The sequence below is a fragment of the Harpia harpyja genome, chromosome 6 (assembly GCF_026419915.1).
Source record: "Harpia harpyja isolate bHarHar1 chromosome 6, bHarHar1 primary haplotype, whole genome shotgun sequence".
In the NCBI taxonomy this organism is placed as follows: Eukaryota; Metazoa; Chordata; class Aves; order Accipitriformes; family Accipitridae; genus Harpia; species Harpia harpyja.
Genome location: NC_068945.1, coordinates 54,823,818 through 54,847,560, shown reverse-complemented (window position 1 = coordinate 54,847,560; position 23,743 = coordinate 54,823,818). Strand labels below are relative to the sequence as shown.

Below are 23,743 nucleotides of genomic sequence, written 5' to 3'. Positions count from 1 at the left end.
CCATGCTCTGCCATGCCAACCTCATGCTGAACCAGAGGGATGAGAAGAGCTGAAAACAAAAGGAAAGCTAAAGAAAACGTGGGCTCATGGGGCAGGGGACCAAATGACAAAAGATATGGAAAAGAATGAGACATTCAGTGTCTCATTACCAACCTTACATTACATTGTTTCTTACTGGTAAGGTCTGCTCTTTGGCCTCCAAATTCTATAAGCCTCATAGTATTAAAGAGAGTTGGTGGGGAATGTAACATTACCCACAGTAATGGAAGATGCGGCTGGGGAATACTTAAACAGGCTGGGGAATACTTAAACAGATTGGGCATATACAAGTCCATGGCATCCTAGGATAGGATGCATCCTGGGATGGGATGCATCCTTGCATGCAGATGGAGCTGGCCAATGTCATTGCAAAGCCATGCTCTGTCATATTTGAAAGATCATGGTGATCAGGGGAGGATCCTGGTGACTGCAGAAAGGCAAACATTGCACCTGTCTTCAAGGACAAAAAGCATGATGTGGGGAACTTGAGACTAATCAGCCTCATCTCCGTGGAAAGGTTATGGAGCAAATCTTACTCAAAGCCATTTCCAGGGACGTGAAGGACAGAATGACTTGGAACAGCCAGCATGGATTTACTAAGGGGAGATCATGCCTGATCATCCCTGTTGCCTTCTGCAATGAGGTGACTGGCTGTGTGGAAAAAGGGCAGAGCAGTGGATGTTGTGTGCCTTTAGCAAGGCCTTTGACATAGTCTCTTGTGGTATCCTGATAACCTAACTGTGGAGGGATATGGGCTGGAGAACTGGAGAAAAAAGGTGGGTGGAAAATTCCCTGGAGCTTTGGGCTCAAAGGATGATAGTAATGCAAATTCCAGCTGGTGCCCCTCAGGGATTGGTACTGGGCTCAATACGGTTTAATGTCCTTATTAACAACATGGATGATAGGATTGAATGTGCTCTCAGCAAGTTGCAGATAGTACCAAATCAGAGTGGTTGATACAGACCTGAGGGTGCTGGTTGATAGCCGGCTGAATATGAGCCAGCAGTGTGCCCAGGTGGCCAAGAAGGCCAATCGCATCCTAGCCTGTATCAGGGACAGTGTGGCCAGCAGGAACAGGGAGGTGGTTGTTCCCCTGTACTTGGCACTGGTGAGGCTGCACCTTGAGTACTGTGTTCAGTTTTGGGCCCCTCACTACAGGAAAGACATTGAGGTGCTGGAGCGTGTCCAGAGAAGGGCAACCAAGTTGGTGAGGGGCCTTGAGCACAAGTCTTATGAGGAGCGGCTGAGGGATCTGGGGTTGTTCAGTCTAGAAAAGAGGCGGCTGAGGGGAGACCTTATCGCTCTCTACAACTACCTGAAAGGGGGTTGTAGTGAAGTGGGTGTTGGTCTCTTCTGTCAGGTGTCTGGAGATAGGACAAGGGGAAATGGCCTCAAGTTGAGGCAAGGGAGATTTAGGTTAGATATTAGGAAAAATTTTTTTACTGAGAGGGTTGTCAAACATTGGAATGGGCTGCCCAGGGAAGTGGTTGAGTCACCATCCCTGGAGATATTCGAAAAGTGAGTGGACAGGGTACTCCAGGGCATGGTTTAGGGGGCATGGTTAATGGTTGGACTCGATGATCTTGAAGGTGTTTTCCAACCGAAATGATTCTATGATTCTATGATACCTTGGAGGGCAGGGCTGCTATTCAGAGGGAGCTAGACAGGTTGGAGAAATGTGCTGCCAGCAATGTCATGAAGTTCAACAAAGGCAAACACAAAGTCCGACATCTTAAAGGACAACCAATGTACAGCATCCAGGCTGGGGACTGACTGGCTGGCTGGGTAGAAAAGCAGTGTCACAGAAAAGGACCTGGGAATCCTGGTAGACAGCCAATCATGTATTGAGCTGTAATAGTAAGGGTGTAGTCAGCAGGTCAAGAGAAGTGGTCATTCCCCTCTATCTGGCACATGTGGTACTGCAGCTGCAGGATTGTGTCCAGTTTTGACTCCCCAAAATACTGGAGTACGCAGCAGGGTACCGAGAAGGTTGGGGGCTGAAACACGTGACCTATGAGGAGAAGATGAGTGAGCTTGGCTTCAGCCAGCAAAAGAGACATTGAAGGGGAGATCCTGTTGCTTTCTACAGCTATCTAGTGGTAGGATGTAGAGAAGATGGAGCCAGCTGCTCTCAGTGGATCCACACAGGAATGACAGAGGCAACAGGCTAGGAACCTGGGAAATTCTGACTTGCGGTAAAAAGTACTTTTTCTGCTATCAGGAGTGGTGAAACACTGGAACAAGGACCCTGAAAGACGCTGGAATCTCCATCACTGGAGATGGTGGGAACTCAACTGGACAAGCCTCTGAGCAATCTGTTCAACCTGTCCCTGCTTTGGGCAGGAGCTTGGACAGAATGACCTCCAGAAGCCCCTTTCAACCTACATGATTCTGTGATTCTGTTTTAGTAACAATGTTTTACTGACTCCTGACTGCTGCATCTATAAATTAATAAGCAATAGTAAAACATGCTAACCCTTGGAAAAGTAGTGACATGGAGACTTTAACTTTTTTATTAAAACCAAAAAAAGTAAGAAAATGACCTTTCAATGAAAAAGCAGGGGGAAGGGCTTACCATGAAAGCCAAAAGGTCTATTAATATGCTTTCCGTTATGAAAAAGCCAATTACTTGGATTTTCACATTTCTTTTGAAGAGCAGCTGCATAGTTATATTACAGGAATTAATTTAATTCAGTGTTGCTTTGGCCTTTCCTTGATTCAGCAACATACTGCTTTGAAAGACTCCAAGATGAAAAATGAAAGTAGTGATACAAAGAGGCAATCACTAGATCAAATCAAGGGAGGTATTTGCAAAGCTTAGATTTGAGGTGCCATGTGAGTGCTGACATTCATTCGTGTTCTGATTTATACAGTATTGACAGAGTACTTTGAAGATTAATATGCTCACATTGCTAATTTTATTCTTGTAAGGCCTTTTATAAAGTTGTGGGGGTTTGGGGGTTTTTTTGCATTGTACTCGTAATCATAACATGTTGCTTGTCTTGTATTCGGAGATCCATCCTATTTAAAACACTGGGTCATGTAAAAGTATTTCAGCCTTTAAGCAAGCAGGTCTCTGACCCCTTAATGGCTGTAGGTTTTTGGGAGGAGGGAGGTTCTGCATCAGGTAAAAATCAGATTTTTGATGGATGAAAATCTTTTCAGTCTCTTATTGTAATATTAGGTGTCGTCGATGAGCCTGGATGTTTCCCTTCAGGTGCTTAAACAGTCCTCTTGTGGTTTTGTTTTCACATCTAATGCAGAGAGAGAGAACAGGAGGTGGTTTGGGTTTTGGTTTTTTTTAATTTGTGCTGTGAATTACTGTGCTGTTCACTGTGTTTCTTCACCAGTGTATTGAGACGTACTGTTACCCTTCTTACTCAGTTGGCAAAAGGGATGGCATCGCATGCAGCTCTGGAAACACAAGTCAACGATGCTACTGAAGCAGCCAAAAAATACATGGCCGAGAATGAAAGGCTGCAGGAGGTATCTTTGAACTTTTTTTGTTATTTTCTTATACAGCAAGTAGTTAGTACAAAATACTCTGGGGATAGTTTGCTACTGAATGATGTTTGTTCATTTTTTTTCTTCTGGTGGAAAAAGGAAGAACAGCGTTCTTATAATATGTAATTCAGAATACTGAATACAAATTTCAGTAGCATTTTATTAGCAAAGGAAACTAAAGTAATCCAAATAAATGAAGTTCTGTCTTTCCTGTACAAATTCCATCAAAGTAGCAATGTATTCTTAAAATATTTCTCTGAATTTAATTGTAGCAAAGTAGAGGGGGACACTAATTTTATTCTTTTTATCCTAAACAGTTGGCTGTTTAGGTCAGGGCTATAGCAGTCCAGTATGGAAAAGCTTACAATATATCTGTTCTTGTGCAGGCTGTTTCTTCTAAATAGGATTTGCTCCAGTCCTGAAATGTCTTTTCTAACTGGTAAAATTGGTCTTTCATATTTATTGTCATTTTGTATTCTTGCATCTATTTTTATGGTGGGTCAGCTAATTTCCTAATACCTTCCTTTCTCAGTAAGGCACTGCCATAGTATTAATGAAGATATTGCCAAAAATTTCTTACTTAAAAGAACCACCAATGGACCAAAGATATGTTATTTTTATGAGAAGAATGGAGAAAATTAAGCTATCCTTTGTCTGTTGTGGTTCAGTATACGCAGGAAGTACACAGGAAGGGAAGTCAGATAAAGATAAATGCATGAAATGTTTTCTTGTAATTGGTTAGTTTGACTTCTGTTGGAAGAGATTGAACCATAAGCTAGAGTGCAGATATCCAGGGTATGAAGACTTTTACAGCATTCTTCAGTCTGGCACATTATCAAAACAAAATTCACTGCAGGTGTGTACAGGTTTCCTTCCAGTTTGTCTGAAGCAGTGTCTATGGTTACCAGCACTGTAATTTTTTTGCAATAAATCTTCAGACAAAGAGAACAGACTCTGGACAAAAAGTACTAGAAGGGATGCAAAAAAATCCAGTTGTTTGAGAGGTGTTGTAAAACAAGGATCACTAGGGGGTGTGTTAGGTATTTCCCAAGTATGAAATTATTCCAAAATTTTGGGATTTGGTATTTTGTCAAAATGATCCAGACTCCCTCCCTCTGCCATGGAATTTGTCTCTTTACTGCATGCTGGTGCTTTTTTTTTTTTTCTTTTTTTTTTTTTTCCTGTCTGTCCTGTTGGGATTTGGCCAAAAGTCCTCTTTTTGTTCTGCTTTCACATTCTCTTAGCAACACATTCTCTTAGCCGCTTGTAAGCGATAGCCAGAAACTGCAAACTGTATTTCTGTCTGTTTCTATTTGTGTGTTTGATTGCATGGTTTGCAAAAACAGTGGTAGCCACAGGTACAGACAGCATGCTGTGGCTGGATCTCCATTGCGCTGGAGATGCAAAGTGTTTAGAATTGGATTATTTTAACTTTATAGATATGCTATAACTTAGGTTCCTCTGTGGCTTGGCCCCTGCATTTGTGTTCATTTACAAGTGTGCTTCATTCCAGCATCAGACAGAGGCAAGAGCAATTGCATATAAGGCACTGGCTGTGTGTATAAATACTGTAAGTGCTAGCTCTGCACTGCCTCCTGTTCGGAGGTTCCCTGGAGCACAGGATTTGAGATAAAAGTTTACAGAAATAACTGTTTGTGTATTAATAGAAAGAGGTGAGCACAAAGTAAAGGAGGCAATCTGTGGCCGATTTCATGACAAATTGGCTATGGTTTTGTTACCCACAGTCAAATGCAATCTCTGCTCTTTGGTTAAATAGCTTCTGGAAAACTTTGTTCAGCTCTTTTCTTTGGATTGTTTACCAGTCTTTATAAACAGTTCTTTTCCTTCTTCTTAAGTAATCTTTCTGCTCTGCTCCCACCTGTGCCCAGTAAGCTCTAATATCAGGAGTTCACCTAACAGCTGTTCATCTCAGTTGTTCTACTTTTCCCATTAAGCATTTACCACTTCTTTTGCCGTTTTCATAACAGAGATGATGCTTGGTTGGATAATAGAGGCTCTATGAGCAAAGACTCTAATTATGGGGTCTAATCCTTAACATGTGATACTTTAAGTCATCAGTAGCAATTGCCTTAATGATAAAAGCATGCATAAGTATAGTAGCGCCTACGTTTTCAGAGTACAGGGCTACAGGGAGTATACTGCTCGTGTCTAGTACTTACAGGGCTCTTCCTGAACCCTTTCCTCATTTTTTTCTTGAGTTTCAGTGGAAATCTAATCTGGGTATTGAGGTATTCTGAAGATCGAAGAAGTAGCTGCAAACCTACAAGGACAGATTTGTGGTGTATTACATAATTTAAGTCAGAATAATTTATTAGAACAAGTTGTGCATAAACATGGCAGTGTTCTGTCACTTGCAGTCCCAGTGTATGTCTTCTGGAAGAGCCATTTGTAACCTAAACAGAAGCTGTGGGCTTGATGCTGAGATACAAAGTACTCTTACACAGGAGGTAATGCCATACTACTACAAGTATGCCATTACTATCAACTTAAAACATTGAGCTTTTTTTTTTTTTTTTTTTTCCTAGAATGACCGAGTATCTGTCTGTGTCATGTTAGTGCTTGATAAAACCTGTCACTTTGCAAGATCAAGGCTGACGTTCTCTGGTTGTTTGGCATTAATGTAAGACTAACAAAAACAAAATTAGTTGTAGCAACTGTTTTTAACAGGCCTTGAGTGAAAAAGGAAGCAGTAAAAAGAAAGAGTCAGCAGAAGCAACTGATGAAAAGTTGAAGAAGGAAGTTGAACATTTGAAAGCAGAGCTACAGACAACATCAGATGGTAAGTATTGGTTAGGACTTCTTTGCAATTAAGAAAAAGATGATTTCAACACTGGATGTCAAAAATTTATCCTAGGTATAGCATTAACTAACTTCATCAATTTACACAACACTTGGCTTGGGGTTTCTTCACATTTGACTAGGAACTGGAAAAACATGCCATTCTCATCCCCATATTTTAGTAAATGTTTTCATTATGAAAATGTGTAATTTGAGCACCTTAATTGTTAATAATTACAATTAACAAATTGAACTGATATATTTAAGTGGTGTTGACTCGTCTTCATCAATGACATGACCAGGATATGGAATCAATAGCAGGTTACTTATAGGCATCAGATTTAGGCATGATCTTTCATGTCATACATATCAGCTACTCTCCCTGTATAAAGTGGGGAAGTATGTGGTTGAGGGTTTTTCTGTAAAGTAGGGTTTCAGTCAGCAGAAAAGTGCTTGACTAGTATTCTAAATTTATATATCTCCTGCAGCAGAGGCATTGGCTTTTTTTTTTAAATCTTTTTTTTTTTTTTTTTTGTCTACGAGGAAACATGCCTTGCAATCTGTAACATAATACTTTTGTTAGCAGCTTCTGTGTTTAAGGTTTAGGTTGTCAAAACTGCTTTCTTGGCAACCAAAATTGAGACAGAAGCAGATTTTACCTGTTTGGTTCTGTCTTACTGGGATCTGTCAAGGTGTGTGATGCTTATGAACACCTGCTCATCTGAAATTAGTGTTTTTAAGATAACACTGCCTGTGACCTTGTAAGCATTAATCAGATGTTCAGACTGTAACAAAATACAGATTTTCTTGGTACCAGATAACATGTTGTCATCAAAACACAGCCCTGCTTTTATATTGTATGGCACTACAACAAAGCTGTAAGAATAACAACAAATATCTCATGAATCATTTTTCATTGTCCACTGGGAAGACGAACAAGAACTGTAGAACAGCTGTTTTCAGCTGGGATTGAAGCAACAAGAATCCTTAAATAGAGAGTCTCGTTAGTTCACATTCTCAGGCAGGTTTGATTGTGGGCTTTCCCTCTCCTGCTGTTTTCTTAAAGAAAGGGGGGAAAACTGCCTTTGAAGTGACAGGATCAATGAAAAACTTAAATGCATATGTTTATTTAAACTAACTGGTGGTCTGTAACACTAGTATAATGTAAGCTTTTCAGTCAGGAATGCTAGAGAAAGCTAAGGAATAAATAGATTTACCACATGCTGCTTCAGCTGCATTCTCCCTGTGGGCTGTTGTCCATGCAAAAGATGTATAAATTAAGGCATGCTTGAGTCTGTTGTTAGGGAGGAAAGTAGGGGAGAGGGTCTTTTTAAGGAATGAATAGGAAAATACTTACAATCCTTCCCCTGATGCCATCCCCCTCATTGCCAAAACAGAAAATCCCATGGTTATGTTAATTACCATCATTGGCTAGATGGTGTTAAGGTATGTCTATCTTATAAAAAAAAAAAGTTTTCTTATACATTATTTTGATCAAACTGATAGCCAGAAAGCTTAAAGTACTTGTTAATAACCACATCAGTAGGCACAGCTTTCTATGGAGTGTTAGAGACTTAATGTGAATCGAATTTACTGTTTTCTTTTGAAACTTCTGCAACTGAGCAGGTGAATGTTGAGTTCCATGCTCGCTAAGTGTGAGCAATGCATTACGCAAAATCAAAGCTGAGATTGAAAAGCTTGTTTTACTTCTTGTTAACAATTTGTTTCATGCCACTGAGCTCACCTGACTAAAGTAACCTTTCCGTTGTGTCCACAAAGTCCGATCCATGAAATTGGGGGGTGGGGAAGAGTGTCAGGGGTGTCACCTAGTAATAAAACAAGGCAAAACTAGTATAAAAAGGAAAACTTTACTGGTTTGGTTTTGGGGGGGGTTCTATTTGTTTGTTTTGTCAGCTATAGTATCAGTAAGAGTCATAAATGTGGATTTTGTTCTTGTTTGGTTGGGGTTTGGGGTTTTTTTGATGCTTGGAAGAAAAACAAGTATAATCTTTTTCAGAGAGCAGTTTTGAATATCCATTGCTCTGGTCTGGTACGTTTGTTAAGCAACTTATGCATGGTGATAGGGTTTATATTACCTTATAGTAGGCCACATGTTGAAAGGCGGGTTACCTCAATAGAGTGGCACCTAGGAGGAGTCCTAAATGTAAGTCTGCTTCCTAAGAGTAGGTCTGCTTCACGTTTAAATAATGCAGTTTAGTATCAGATTAGTGCTGCGACTTCAGGGGAGACACAAATTTTCTGTAAGGTTTTGATCCAGTATTTATAACTTCTGGCAGAGAAAATCTTTGTCTCCTCTTTCTGAAATTCTGACTGAAATTATAGTGTAGACAGTGATTATTGCAGACTTTCATGAGACTCATCTCTAGTTCTTCAGCTTTCTACCTTTTACAGGAAACACAGTCTACCTTTTTTTTTGTCCACTTAACCATAAGTGAAATCCGAAGTTAGGAAGACGTTTTGCCACCTACTGTGCTCTAGGCAGGTGGGGAGGAACAATGAAAATACAAGACAAAGAGACTGAGTAGTGAAATTACTAAAATCTGAGGAAAAGTTGGAAATGAGGGACAAAGATCTCAGCCAAATTTGTTTTCTTTTCAGACTTGACTTTCCTATCCCCCTTGATGCCCTTTTTTGCTTTATTGTGGAGGTGAAGGAAAGGGGGCTAGTTCTTCACTACATTATTGCAGACCCACATACTGGGGGGTTTATAGGCACCCAGCAGTGGGGCTAGCACTTTCAGAGCCTAAATCCATTTTTAGCATACCTGGACATGTAATAACATGACTGTTTAGAAACCTTCCAAGACGGTATTTTATTGATACACTTGTATATTACAAAAAATGTCTCACTGATACTTAGAAATAAATATATTTACTCATAGGAGCACCCAGTGCAGGTGTTGAAAATGTTTCTCCTGCTACACTTTTGACATATTTCTAGCAAAATGTTGATTCAGATAATTAAAGGTGCTCAGTATGGCTGCTGGTCTCAAACCTACAGGAATTTTCTGGGTAAAGAAGAGATGCTATGATATGGTTTCATTTTGATAGTTTTGAAAACAATCCAAAAAGCTACAATAAAACAAACTATCTGCAACTGGGCATGAGGTCAGAGTCTGAGAGAATTTCATAAAGCAGCTGTCCTTACAGTGGTCCTTGGGTTGGGGGCAGGAACAGGACTTTCGGTCCATTAACTTCCTTTTCTCACTTACAGATCCCACACTGTGGAAATGCTGATGTGTGAAATGTCCATTTGTTACTATGGGACCCTTTGGGCAGGAGGGAGACTTCTGCAATGCTGTACTGTTTCACCTTCTGTCTCTGGTCATTTTTTTGGTGACGCTGTCCTAGTGTGTAGTAAAGGCTACAGCTTCATTTACACTACAGAAATTTATACAGAACAACTAGTATTGATCAAGTCTTGCAGCAGAACACACTGGTGGCAGACTCCTGCCCAGCTCATTGACCCCTCACTCTTCTAATGGTATTTCATAGCAAATGACCCACACCTAAAGCTTCTGCCTGCATCTGATGTAGCATAATGGGCATTGCGGTCCCCAGCACCTCTGTGCAGTTACTGAGCTATGACCTTATGGCATCTTTGAGCCAAGTTTGTAGTGCCACATTGAGACAAAATCCAAAGACCATTTCTTTGGCATTAGGATTTCACTTTGTGAAATGTGTACTGACTCACCAAAGTCATTTAGGTGCTTTTGAGCTTTAGTTCAACTTTTTCTGAAAATACTCTCTATTTATATATTGTCATAGGCATACAGTGGGGCAGGACGAAATTCTGATGAAAAGTCCATGCATCCATTAATGAGGTTTGTTTTGTGTACAGAATGTGTCACGAGTGCTTTTTGTTTCATGGTTGCATGGTGTTGTAGGAGACAATAAGAGAGCAACAATTCATCTGGAGGGCTAGTTTTGAAATAGATTTTAATTGTTAACCATTCTAGAAAGTATGCATGTACAGATGTACAACTTTCACTTAAATGCTAAGATTATTAGGTGTTAGAAAAATATAAACAAAACAGACATTAGGAATACAGTTCATAGAACTGTTGCTGCCAGGGAGAGTTCAGCTTGGCCTTTGTGTTGCCAGGCAGGCTAGTGCCATGTAGGAAAACTATATTTATGAGCTCCACTGATGCACTCCAGTTTTTAAAAACAAAACCCTCCCTCCCCCCAGAAAAACCCTATCAGCTTTCTTTTGTAAGCTGGGAATAGGAAATACAAGTTAAAAGAATTGGCCACTGTCTCATGTTATTTAGCCAATGTCAGAGGGAGGTTTAGAAACAAAGTCCATTTCACTTAACCTTACTTTTTAACTGTGAGATCATAACCTTGGTTGAGAGCCATTGCACAATGTCACATGCAGCAAGAGTTGATATTCATATTTGTTGATTCGAAGGGATGGCACTGCATACAGCAAGGATGGTTTTGTTAAACAAGGTCATTTATGCTGTAACATCCCTTTTGTAAGAAAATTTCATTTGATGTTGTGAAAGGTACTTGGAGCAAATTTGTATGTAATTTTTTGGCCCTGCCTTCTCTTTTTAAACTTTATCTGACCATTACATCTTAAGAAGAGAATTCAGAATTAGTATGGAATTACTTGACTGGAGTTGTGTTCCCAGCTTTACAGCGTATTTGTTGGCAAATCTCATGTCCCGTCAGTGCCTAGATTCTTAAATGTGAATAGCTCTTTCTCAACTTGAAGACTCCTAAAAGAGAGGGGTCTTTCTTAGTCTTAAACTAGTCCAAATCACTTGGGTTTTAGACTTGTATTGTGAGCAATGCTAATTTAAGTTCCAGATCATTTCCTTAGTAGCAAGCACTGTAAGGCAAGTGATTCAGTCAGACTAGGACTAGTAGTTGTGCAGGGAAATGCCCAAAGAATCATTGGTTGCTTTTGTTGCTGTTTGGTTTTGTTTTACTGTTTGGTTCTCCATCCTTGTTGAAATGAGAAGGTAATAGAAATGCTATAGCTGCTGGGCTGTGGTAACGTCTTCAGAGCAATTTTATTCCTCATCATGCTTCAACTTGAAAGGAATCTGAAGTAAACTATCTATCCTGGAAAAGGATACAGAGTGTGGTAAGGGAAGGACAAGTTCTCTACTTCTCCCAGACTGTACATGTTACATTAGTTTATGGACCTCCAGTCACACATTAAGTGTAAAGGGATGAAGTTTTCCATAAATGTCTTCTGTTGATATACTGCCCTAAGAATATTTTGTTGATTTTTCTTTGAAGGGAAGGGGAAGGAATGGAGAAGGATAGCCCACCTCTCACAGTACTGAGGCTGGGTTCCAGTTTTGGGACTTAGTGACTATTCCTCTCATTAGCTGCATTAATGTAGAAGTAGCATTCTCACCTCCTACCTGCTCATGCATTTACTTGGTAGGAACAATCAGCTGTTGGGTTTTGCTTGCTGCCAGTCCAGCTGTTCTGTCTCCTGTGAGGCAAAGTAACAGGCCAGATGGAAGCCAGAAATAATAACTGACTGTATTATGCACACAAAGGATCTTCTGTTTTCTGCTGGATCAGTGTTCATATGATACGATCCATATGATAAACAATATACCTGTATGATCAACTTGGCTGCACTGCAGTGCTCATGCAATGGCAAAATAGTTCAGTAGTGATGTAAAATAGTTCAGCAGTGATGTATGGATGGTCTCTCTTGCTTGACAAGAAGACATCCAGAAAAGTTGGTGTGCTGGGGAATTCACATCATCAAAGATGTGACACTCCTTTTCATTGTGTGGCCTCAACAGGAATGAGTCTGAGTTTGTTGGTTTGTTGTTTTTTGTTGGTTTTTTTTTTTTTTGTCCATAGCCAACACAGGTGGAAAGGACAATCTTGTTCTTTGCTTTTTCTTCTTCTAGGGTTAGGTGAGGTATTCCTGTCATACATCTGTTTTGGTCAAAACATTGAAACAATGCAGTTGCTTGTTTGCTTTCTTGGTTTGCAGATACTTTTAGATATTTTGTTCATGTTTTAAAGATACCGTAGTTTTTCGTTGCAACTAAACTACTGTGCTGCTGCTTGTAAACAGCTAAATAGTATTAGATTAATAACATTGAGTTATGACTTCTCCAGAAATGAAGTATTGCTTATTTTTACTATAGCTTACTATGTACAAGAATGTTTAAACAAAGGCAAAATTTAGCTTTCTAATTAAACGATTAGAGGCGAAATGGCATATGCGTATGTTTTTTGTCTAAAACTTAAAATTCAGAAGCTTATCAAATTGTCACAAGTTTACTTCAGAGTGATTGCCAAATTTTACTGTTGAATATTTTAAACAGTAGCAAGATCGGAGAGAGAGAGAGAGTAAATGCAATGGGGTTTGACTTGTCAGATGTGTGGAAATCGTGGTTATTCCAAATACCAAAACCTTTAGAAAATGTTTTTTGTATTGATGCTGTCAAGAATGCATTAAAGGATGAAGGATATCTGTGTAAGAGTATGGAAATGAAAGAGAGGATGTAAAGAGATGGGATGAATTTTTGACCATGATGGAATCAATAGACATAAGTGTAATTAACTTCAGTAGACCAGAATTTCAGACTGGGTAGAAGTCCTATTACTGGAAAACCACTTGCAGACTTCTTTAAAATGAGAATGATTTTGAATCTATACATTCAAATTAATTGAAAATAGCAGAAATGCTGGTGGAGGGAGTTTTCCTTTTTGCATGTAGGAGAGTGGTCAAATCTCGTGTCCTGATGTTTCAGGAACTAGCACCCAAAGAGAAACATGGTTCAGACCAGAGTGGTTGTAGCTAGGTGCTTAACAAAAAACACATCTAGCTCCTCATCTTTTGAGAGCAGGCTCTTACAGAGGTGCTGCAATTCCTGAGTGTCTTGGAGGTCTCTGGGAAAGAACAGTCTGTCTCAGGGAGCTCATGGTTGAGGGATAGATCCACATTTTTGGAACACAGAAAACTGCAAATGTTTCTTTTTTTGTTTGTACCATTGAGATTTGTTTTTTAAATATGGCTGTGTGAGGCAGCCTTATAGGTCATTAACAATGTTTCTCTGTTTTAGCATTAGGGTATGCCTGTGCTGCTACAGCAGAGAAATATAAAGATACCTGAGATACCTATAGCAGAGGAATATAAAAATGTCTAAATGACCTTACTTGAATGCTTACATGACAGCTTAGGAGTAATGGGTTCATGAAACTTTATGCTGATGTACCCTGCATTGTAAATTAGCCCCTATGGAGTCCTGGACAGTTTTGTACTGCAGCAGAGACATGCTCTCAGTTTATTGCTGTTGAGATTGTGAGTAGAGTAATAATTACTTTTTATCACATTAAAAAGCTGTTCACAGTTGTCTACCCTACCACCACCATTTCTGCCTTCTCATCCATGAAGTGATGCTTCTAATGAATTAACTTATGCATGGTAAAATATATAGCAGGGTGAAAAAGAGCGGTCTATGCTACAATAATAATGTATTATCTCTCTTTTTTCCCCACATTTTATAGGTGGCCTCAGTTGCTTTGCTAAAGTCTTGCTCAGTGTTTGAGTTTCCTCTTCGTTTTAAGAGGGCTGACAGTTTTGGTTTTGGGGTTGTAGAGTTTTGTTTTTCTAGAACTGTCTCTGCAAATTGGCAGAACACTGTAGTCATCACTAACTTGTCACCTCTGTCAACAGTTTATTGGTCTTGCCCTTACCTTTCTTACAGCCCCTTCCTGTTCCTTGTGCTGCTCTTCCAGAACACAAGCCATTCTCTTTCCCCTCCTTGTCCTGCACATCTCTTGCTGTGTCCATCTGTGATACTCTGTTTCAAATTTAAGCTTTTTTTAGAGGAAGGACTGTCTAGTGCAGTGGAGCCTTAACACGTAACTAGGGCTCTGAGGAACTGCAGGAATATAAGTAATAATTAAAACACGAATTCTGATATTTTACAGCTCTCCACAAGGCAAATAATGAAGTGACTGCAGTTAAAAAGCAGTCTGAAGGCCTTAAAAGAGAATATGATCATCTGATGAAAGAATATGAACGGCTTCAGGTAAGTAGTTCTGGGTGGCTATATGAGCATGATGTTCTGAAATTGTACCAGCAAAATTCTGCTTGTTGGTTATTTATTATGCAAAAGAATTTACCAAAATCTTTAGCATAAAGTTACAATGGGCAACCCTCCTTAAACTTCATCAAAATAGTAGAATTTTGTTTTTCAAGGACTGGATGGCAAAGCTATGAGCATTTTCTTTTTTGCACTTCAGGTAACAAAGCTCAGGTCATTGTTAGACTCAATTTTGCTGTCACTTGGGAAATAAGATTCAGATAGTTTTGCATGTGATGATCAAACTGAAATCTTGTAAGAAAATGATAGGAGTAGTGTGTCTGTGGTGTATATATAAGAGTAATTTTATTTTATTTGCTCTTTAAACATGTTTTTGCAATACTGGATTATAAATGTTGCAATACTGTTGATATGCAAGAACAAAACCAAAACAAAAACCCCAAGCCTAGGCTAAAAACAGGCTACTATAAAAATTCAAACTGAAGTACAAAATAATAAAAAACCTACATAGCAAGCAAAAGCTGAATTAGCATTTTGATTTGGTTTGCATATGTGCATGGCTATAATACCCATAATATATGCAGTAATTATTTCTTGTAGAACTGAGAGCCCTGCCTGTTCTTTAAGTTGTCTGACAGGTGTTTGTATGTTCCATATGTAACATCTGTCTCGGAGTTCAACCAAAATTGAATAAAAATGAAAGTTAACCTTTTTACAAAGAATGGGCTTGGAAGAAAATAAATGATTGATGTTAAAATTATGGTGACCTGCTTTTCAAGAGGAGCTATTTGTTGGTCCTGTATTAATAAAATTAAAAACAAAAAAGGCAAATTTGAGCTGGTTATAATTTTTCCCGTACTCTGTAAAGCTGCTTACTGATTCCCAGCCTCACCCTATACTCTTAGAGAGATTGCTCAACTGATCTCTGTATTTGAATTAAGACCACCATGCATGTCCTATCTTTGTTGTGCTTCCCTGTGTAATGAGCCGTAGTAGTCCTGCTGCATTTCTAACAGCCTTGTGGTCTAGAACACACATCCTTGCAGTTTTCTGTGTTTGCCTCTGAATGGAAAGAACAGAAGGTACTGAGCACACAGTAGATGCAGCTCCTAGGGATAAATAAGCTGATAACAGAAAATATTTTCTGCTGAGTTTGCTGCACAGTTCAGCTGTAACGTGAACAGGGAGCAGAAGGCGGCTGCATGGCTGTTACTGTACTAGATCAGAAGCGCACGTGTCATGGGGTAGTATTGATGGGACTACAACTTTGAAGGGTGTATAGTGAACAAATCAGGTATGACTGCAAGGGGGCAAAACATGGCATCTGGAGTCAATAGTTTCTGATCTTGCCAAGCACAAAAAAATATTTTTAATCTGTCTTTTTTCAGGGCAGTTTAAATGAAGCAGAAGACAAGAAAGACCAGTAGGTGCATCTAAGGTGGATGACATCAGTACAGCTGCTTCAATGAGAAAAGCCTTGTGATGTTTAGGCTCCTGATGCATATCTGAAACAAAACTTCAGTTTTCTGAAAAGCACGTGCACTGTAGGTCACTATTGAGATTCCTTTAACATATCTTGGTTGCCAAAATATTCTGTGTTGCAAATAAAATGTTAAGCGACTTACCTGATTTACCACGGAGTTTGTCGCTGCTCTTGTGAGGAGAAACTTGAAAATCTTTCAATTCCATCTGGAGCAACTTGACTGTTCTCCAAGCTTTTGCCTTCCAGAATGGTAACATCATGCACTATTTGTTTGTAGCATTTGAGTGAGGTGGTGTATCATGCTATGTCATAAAAACACAATTACCTAAACCTCCTTTGCAGCACCTGTTCGGAGTCTTCAAAAACTCAGTTACCAGTGAGTTAAGAAGGCTGAAAGGTTTTCATCAGCCATTCCACTTCAGTGGAAAATTGAATGACAATCAATCTAAGGAAAATAAAGAAAGAAGGAAAACTGCATTTCTAAATCCATCTCACTAGCTTGTGACTTTCACTTAGCCACATGGATGAGTGTATTTTAACAATATTTTGCATGCCTCTGATTTATTTTTCTTTAATATATGGGGTTATTTCAGTTTTCATAACCAAAGCTTTGGGTTGGTTGGTTCTAACATCCTGTATTTTTTACACTGTTTACATTTGTTTACTCTGTATGTGCCCCCTAACTTCTTTTTGCCTTGCTAAGTAAAAATTCTTTTTAAATGTAGATAGTTGGGTTTGTTTTGTTTTGTTTTCATGGATACGATACCTCGAATAAATGTGCACTGTTTTGCATAAGCCCTTTTTGGCATTCAGAAAGTTGGTTTGAGTTTCTTTTTTGTTAGTTGGTTCCAGTTTATATTTGAAAGTTGGATATGTTTGCTATATTAAAGGGATTGTTTAAGTTCATGAGTTTCTGGGTTTATTCATCTAAATTTCTGCCAATATACTATCTCATCAGAGTTAATAGGTACATACACAAAGAACAAAATATACTTCTAACCTGGTGATATTTAACTTTTCCTGGAAATACAGCCTTCTTCATAGGAGTAGTTTTGATTGCTCTGGAAATAGGATTTGTTTAGCTTAGAATTTAAACATAGCGTATTAAGTACTATAAAGCAAATTAACATAGCATATTAAATAAGAATGCATGTTTTTTAGAAATACTTCATCCTCACTGAAGTAGTACAGGATATATTCTCAGAGATTCTATGACACTGGAGATTTGTTTACTCATACCAAAACTTTCAGGAAAAGCTACAGATTTTAATACCCACATACACACAGGTTTTAGTGATGTAGTTGAATTCTTTTTTTTTTTCCTCCATGCCCTCCTTCTGAAATATTTAAAATTATGGCAGAATGTTATCTCCAGTCTGTTGTGGAAGGTGGCAAAGCTCAGCTATATGAGCATGCAGACCACACCTGAATGAGATGTAAACAGCACATGGCAATAATGGGATAAGATTGTGAGCGTAGGAACGTATATAAATTATAGAGGCTGTTAATATGTTTTGGAGGGCTTCAAGGACTTTGCTTAGCTGCTTAAAAGTAGTCGTTCATGATAAAGCAGAACTTGCAGCTTGCTTAATGCTTTTGCTTAAGGTTGACCTATTCTCAGATGGGAGGAATAAGCAGATTTGGAAAGCCTCAGACCCAGTTTGAGCCAGGAAAAGGAGCCATAGTAACAACTAGCCTAAAAAACAGGAAAGAGAAAGAACCCACCTGGAGATGAGAAAAAGGACCCAGTGAGAGAGAAGATGACCGCAGACCCAAATATTACTGCTGGACCAGACTATGGTGTGAGTGGCAGGAACTTAGATTGTAAGGGTATAACTGCCCAGGGAGTTTAGTGTTGGGGGTCCCTCTCCAGAGGCACCCAGCTGGAGCTGGCTAAATGTGTGCACCATAGATAGAATAAACCACACTTTTTATTTTGAAGGCCTTGATTAGAGATTCTGCTTCAGGGAACCTAGGGTTGAGCCTGAGGAAAGAAGAAGCACCTGAGGGTGACTCTGTGTGTGTGTGTGTGTGTGTGTGTGTGTGCATGTGAGGAGTCGAAAGGGGCACCCGTCAGCTCACTGGAGTCGCCTGCTGCGAAGGGACTCTGGTCCTAGCAGGTAAAGTCTCAGGTGGTGTATGAATGCTCAGGCAGCGGCTTCTCCCTTAACAAGTCTGATCTAAAGACTATCGTTGGAAGCCTTAGAGATATAATGGCAAGTGCTGTTTTTAATAACAGAACTTAACTCACCTGTTTTTTCTTACTTTTAGACCCAGAACAAAATATTATTTGCTTATTATTTACTCTTCGTATCTATTCATTAAATTTCAAGCATTTCTTCCTATAGTGCAAGTAAATAATTAGGTAGATAATTAGCAACTTACAATGAAAGACGTCATGCACTGGACTCTTCATCCCTAAAAATTTATCTTAGAAAAAATAACATGGAACAAAAAATAGGTAGTTGTGAATGCACTTATAATATTAGTACTACTCCCTGAGATGGGAGTCCAAATGCCTTACAGTAATTTTTGCTGTAGAGCATGACTGAAGTGTGAAGGAGTGCGTAGTGCTATGTACTGCTTCCTCAGAAGCTGAAACGTTGCCTGGTATTTTCAAATGTGCAACATGCGTTCAACACGTGGTACTCGCACACTGCCCTCCGTAATTACATCAGTCAGTCACTTCAGCCTAGCAGTTTCCTGCTGGCTGCTTGGAGGATGGGGATCCACTTGTTGAGAGATCGAGGAGACAATAGCTTAAAACAAAACCCCTGCATGTCAGGCCACAGAGGATGTTTCCTTAATTAAAAATCAGAATGCTTAAAACCCACAGACTTTCTACTTTGCCTCCAGTCATTTCTTCTGTCATATGTCCATTATTTGTATCACTTACCAGATTTCCCTATCACAGAGCAGAATATGACCGTCATAATTTTTCTACTTCTCTGTTGTGAATGGTCACACACGTTTGAGTTGCATTATCACATGCTCAGCTCTTTGGAGTCCCAGATTTGTTCATGTAAAAATAATCTTTAGTTACTCAGATTTAAAATATTTTGTAGTATCTGCTTTGTAGAACTGTATTCTTGCAAAGAACATGTTTCTTTTGTAAAATAAGTCTAAATAGTATATCTAGAAATTCCAGTAGATGGCAAGTCTTTCAGAATATTTTGCATTTGCATTGTTTCACAATACTTTATACATGTTCAGAGCCTGCAGGAGTCTGGGTTGATCAACTTTAGGTACAGTTTTCTTGTCGGTAGTGTTTTAAGTTATGGTTGATACACAGGGAAAGAGTGAACCAAAATTTCATGGGTTTAACTCTTGATCTTTCAGGCTGTTTGGTCAGATTTTGGTCATGTTTGCCTGTTTTGCAGGAAAGAGCTGAAAAAAAAGTTAAATCTCCACTAATACTGATGGAATTAAAATTACTTCCTGTACTTATGTTCGACAGTTGATTTAATTCTGGGTATGTCTCCAGAAGTCAGAATTTAGAGCCCTTTTTTTACTCTAAATAATGTCAAAGTAATTGTCTGGTTGCTTTGGAGCTTTTTTCCCTCTTTACAAAAGTAGGAATGTGCATTTTCAGTACTTTGGTGGGGAAGCATAGGAGAGAGTATTAATACTGAAAATATTTGCCCAGGTTTAACTGATAGTAGCTTTCCAAAAAAATTGAGATGTGTTTTCATGTTTTTTTCATAAACCCCTTTTTTTGCTGAGTCAAGAAAGCAGTGAGGTCATGGTGGGTGCATGAGAACTGACCTGAATATTAATAGACCTAACTCCATGCTTCGATGTTTCCTTAAATGAAAGCACCCTTAGCTAGGCAGGATGTTTTTTCCTTTTTTTTTATGTTTGCAACAAACATCTGATAATATACCTTCTTTAATAACACAAATTGTGCACAGTCTTCTCTGAAAATGTACTCTCACATTAGCACTACCTGTATTTGCTGCCACAGTAGTCCCTAGCTACGTAGCCTCATTGAAAAGACCCTGCTTTCCTAGCTTGTTTTCAAGGGTGAAAGCATTGAAAATAACATTTAAGGGTTTTTTTCTGAATGTGAAGTTATTGTAGAAGTATTAGATGACTGCCTCAGTTCTTGAGTGTTCCTTGAAATACTGAATTTATTTTGTAAGCTCTTTGGGACAGAAACCTTTATTTTGCTTTGCATTTGGACAGTGCTAATCCCAGTGGCAACTGTAATCTAGGTCCCGATGCAAGCCGATACAAGTCATTTTACAGGTAAGTCAGAAAATCACCTCTCAGTTAAGTCTTTCCAGTCCTCCAGTACTCTGTGCTGAATAGTGCTGTGTACATTAATTGTGTAACATCTAAAAACATAGTTCTGGAACTGAGCATCCCCAGTTCAGGAGTAATGTGGCATATTTTATTTTCTATGATAAAATGTAATACTTGTGTTTCGCTCTTGAGGCAATGTGCAAATAGGGACGGGCATTACAAGGTGTATTTGTGAGGAAAACGAGAGTCCCTCTAGTTTTGCATCCATCACTCTGAAATACAGTTGTGGGCCATAGCAAATTCCTACTATCATCCACGAGTGCAGATATGCCTTCAAATGATGTCGTTATTCCATCTCCAGCTTTGGAAGAGCTGAGTGGAGGGGGAAGCAAGCTACATTCCTGCAGACCAGGACTACATATGCTAGAGGATTCCCTTCTGAACTCTACCGAGGTGGTCTCAGTCCACACCAACACAACCACATCTGGGATGTTCAGATTCCCGAACAGTTGGGTGCACCAGGGTTTAGCGAGTGGGAGCCTACCCTCTATGTTCAGTGACTAGGGGGAGTTAGGTACTAGTGCTAGCATGTCCATTGGAAGTGAAGAGATACCAAAGCCAGCTACTAGGGAAAATGAAGATAGGAAGCACCTCTCAGAACTCACTTGTCTGGAAATTGGACATCAGTTGCAGCTGTGATAAAAACATGTCTGCAAGACTTGCAGCTTAAGCTATGACTGTTTAAGTCATAGCTTAAATCCTTCCTTTATTCTGCTGCCTGAGATCAGACCATCTATGTAGTCTGATTGCGTTTACTCTTCTCTATGAAAACACAGCCAGAAGAGGCAGCACTTTTGGTGATAATCATGTTTTGTGAGATAGCTTCATAGCTGCTCACCTAGAAAGTGAGAATGTGTTCTACATCTTACTTAGCCTGAGGTTTAAATCCATATTCTTGTGACTATGGAAGAAGAAACTCAGTTGGCTGGGAAGGTGCTAAACTCTCCTTTCGAGTTTAAGACATGGTACAGAAAAGAGATAATATGAGAGGAAGGAAGAGAGGGACTGTTATTCTTGGCCATTAAGGACAAAATCTTAGGCTTTGATTCTTCTCCAGGCATGACTTAGGCATTTAGAGTTAAGGACTTGGGAATAGAGCATACAGTGATACTGTAGGCAGGGACTTGGAAGCAGGCTGTGTATCCATCCTAGGTTGTTTATCTCATACCAAGTAAAAAATACATGTGAACTAATTAGGAAATAGTAGCAAACAATAAGGTGAACAAAAGGATTTAGAAGACTGATGTAGATTTCAAGCTAACACCAAAAAAAAAAAAAAAAGGAAAAAGGAAAAAAAGCTCAAGTTGGAAAAGGAAAGGAAGAGCCTGCCTTCTAGCTTGAAGGGCCAGTGTTCCAGGGGAAGGCGATGCTACACAGGGCAGCATCCTGAGTGGGGTCAGCAACATCACAGTTTAGAAACTCATTGCTTCTGATTTCACGCAGATCTATCTCTGTGTATGGGATCCATTCTGAGCTAGGGTTTGCATTCTTTATCCTCTTCCTCAAATAATTTTCTTTTCAAATTCTGGTAAGTGCATTGTGTTACACAGATGGAGCTTTTTTCTTGAAACCTCTTGTCCTCAAACATGCATACTTCTGTCCTGCCAATATGCATGGTCCTACAGAGTTCTGATCTGTACATCATCTGATGATGATCCTACAGCATCTCATCACCTGAGATGCTGAACGTTGGAGTTCCATTCAGGCAGGCGCATGCTGCAGGAAACAAATTTGCAAGGAGCGTCAATTCAGATTCTTCTGACTGTACTCTTCCTGTGTTAATTGCCATGTTCAGTATGACTTTTTTCTTCTTGACATCAACAAGTTCTCTTCTAAAATCCTAGTTATATGAATAATAAGATAATTGTAGTTTTGTGGGTATTCTAGGAGAAAATAATGTGTAATACACATCCAGTCCTGAAAACTGAGTTTATGTTTTAAGTGTAGGGCCTATGTTGGGTTCCTGCAAATGTTTTTGCCATTATTCTTTGCTTTAATGATTAACCTAGAAGCCATTATACCTTCTGGAGTCATTTCATTGTCTTTGCGTTAATTTTAGAACCTTAGAAGATGTTACCACAACAGCTTTCCAAAGTTAGATTTCAAAACTACTTTTCATGCTACTCCATTTTTATGAGGAGTGGATTCTAACTCAATAGATTACTCAGTTTTGATGCCAGCTCAGTTTTCTGTATGTGCTTTAGTATATGTCTCACTGCATCAAGCTACTCTTCTGTTTTCCAACATTAATTCCATTTCCCCATAGTATTGTCTGCTAGCAAAAAAATACAAAAGCTTTCCCACTCTGGAGTGAGTCACATTTACATAAGACCACTTTCCTTAAAACGCAAAATCATACCACTAGACATTAACTCTCCGCTTTTACTCACTCCAGTGCCACGCTTATGAGCTTCTACAAAACTTTGGGACTCGGTTTAGGAAGCTGGCTGTTTCGATGGCTGATACAACATCGCTCAGATCAAAGCATTTCAGCAGTTTACCTAGACATTTCTTACAGTACAGCAGCAGGGGAAGCCTATTGCAGCATTATAAAGCCTGAACGGTGTTACACTACAAAACATACTTTCAGCAAGTAGCTTATTTCCAGTTTAGCAATGTTGGCTTCAACATGCCTGAAGTTAGGACTATACTACAACGCTTTGAAACTAAGGTTGTCGAGAATATGCACGCCTAAGTAGTTCATTGAACAAATATTTTGCTTGATGCAGTACACTCAGCGTGTGCCCTCGGCGCCTCTTTGGTGTTAGTTGAAACATGGGCACTGATTCTAAATTTGAAACATCTCTCAGGGTGAGGAGGACACACGCTTCACTCCTGCAAGATCTTTGCTAGGTTGTCCTCCATACATAGCATGGAAGAGCTGCAATGTAGCCAGCAGTACTTAGCACGCAGGGTTGAGTTTTTCAGCCCCAGTCCTACCTCTAATCCTAAATTACAGCAGGGCTGCCAAGGAGTTCACTCCCTCCGACCCTCCTTGGGCAAACTAGAAAGCTGCAGCCCTGGGCCACCGTCTGTCATCTCAGGCGTGATGCAAAGAGCCCACGGGCGTTTATTAGGCGTCTGTATCTGTGCGTGGAGCCGATCCCCAAAGCTTGGATCACGGGACGCAGCCAGGCTTTGGAAACTCAGAGGAGGTTTCCGTGTGGGCCAAGCAGTGCGTGGAGCGGCTAGTCCTATCTCGTCCCCTCAGGCTCGTCCTAACGGCCGGCCGGCGCTTTCGCAGGCCGCCATTGGGCAGAAGGCTCCTCAGGGCAGCCGGTGAAGGGGAACGAGACCATCCACCTGTCGGCGGGGTTCCTCTGCGTGCAGAGAGCCCCGCTCCACACGCCGGAGAGCAATTGCCTCCGACAACGACCCTCATCCCGCGCTGTCCCCGGGCGGCGTGCCTGCCGGGCGGCCGGCTTTGAAATGCAGCCCCCCGCCCCGAGGGGACGGCAGGTGCCGGGGCGGGTGCCGGGAGGGTCGCTCCGGGGAGCGCCGGCCCGGGGCAGGGCTTGCGAGGGGGCCACCGGGGCCGGAGGGGGGAGGGC

The 23,743-nt window shown here is 40.1% G+C and overlaps 1 protein-coding gene across 2 annotated transcripts in view; it reads left to right on the top strand.

The window, feature by feature from the left end:
* The window catches only part of DUS4L (dihydrouridine synthase 4 like), a 43,422-nt gene extending 26,629 nt beyond the window's left edge, over nt 1-16,793 (top strand). For both annotated transcript variants that reach the window (XM_052789462.1, XM_052789457.1), the window contains 4 exons: nt 3,390-3,525; nt 6,232-6,343; nt 14,289-14,389; nt 15,793-16,793. In XM_052789462.1, the coding sequence (XP_052645422.1) occupies nt 3,390-3,525; nt 6,232-6,343; nt 14,289-14,389; nt 15,793-15,831 (388 nt within the window). In that variant the 3' untranslated portion in view covers nt 15,832-16,793. The remainder of the gene's footprint in view (nt 1-3,389; nt 3,526-6,231; nt 6,344-14,288; nt 14,390-15,792) is intronic.
* The last annotated feature ends 6,950 nt before the right edge of the window (nt 16,794-23,743 follow it).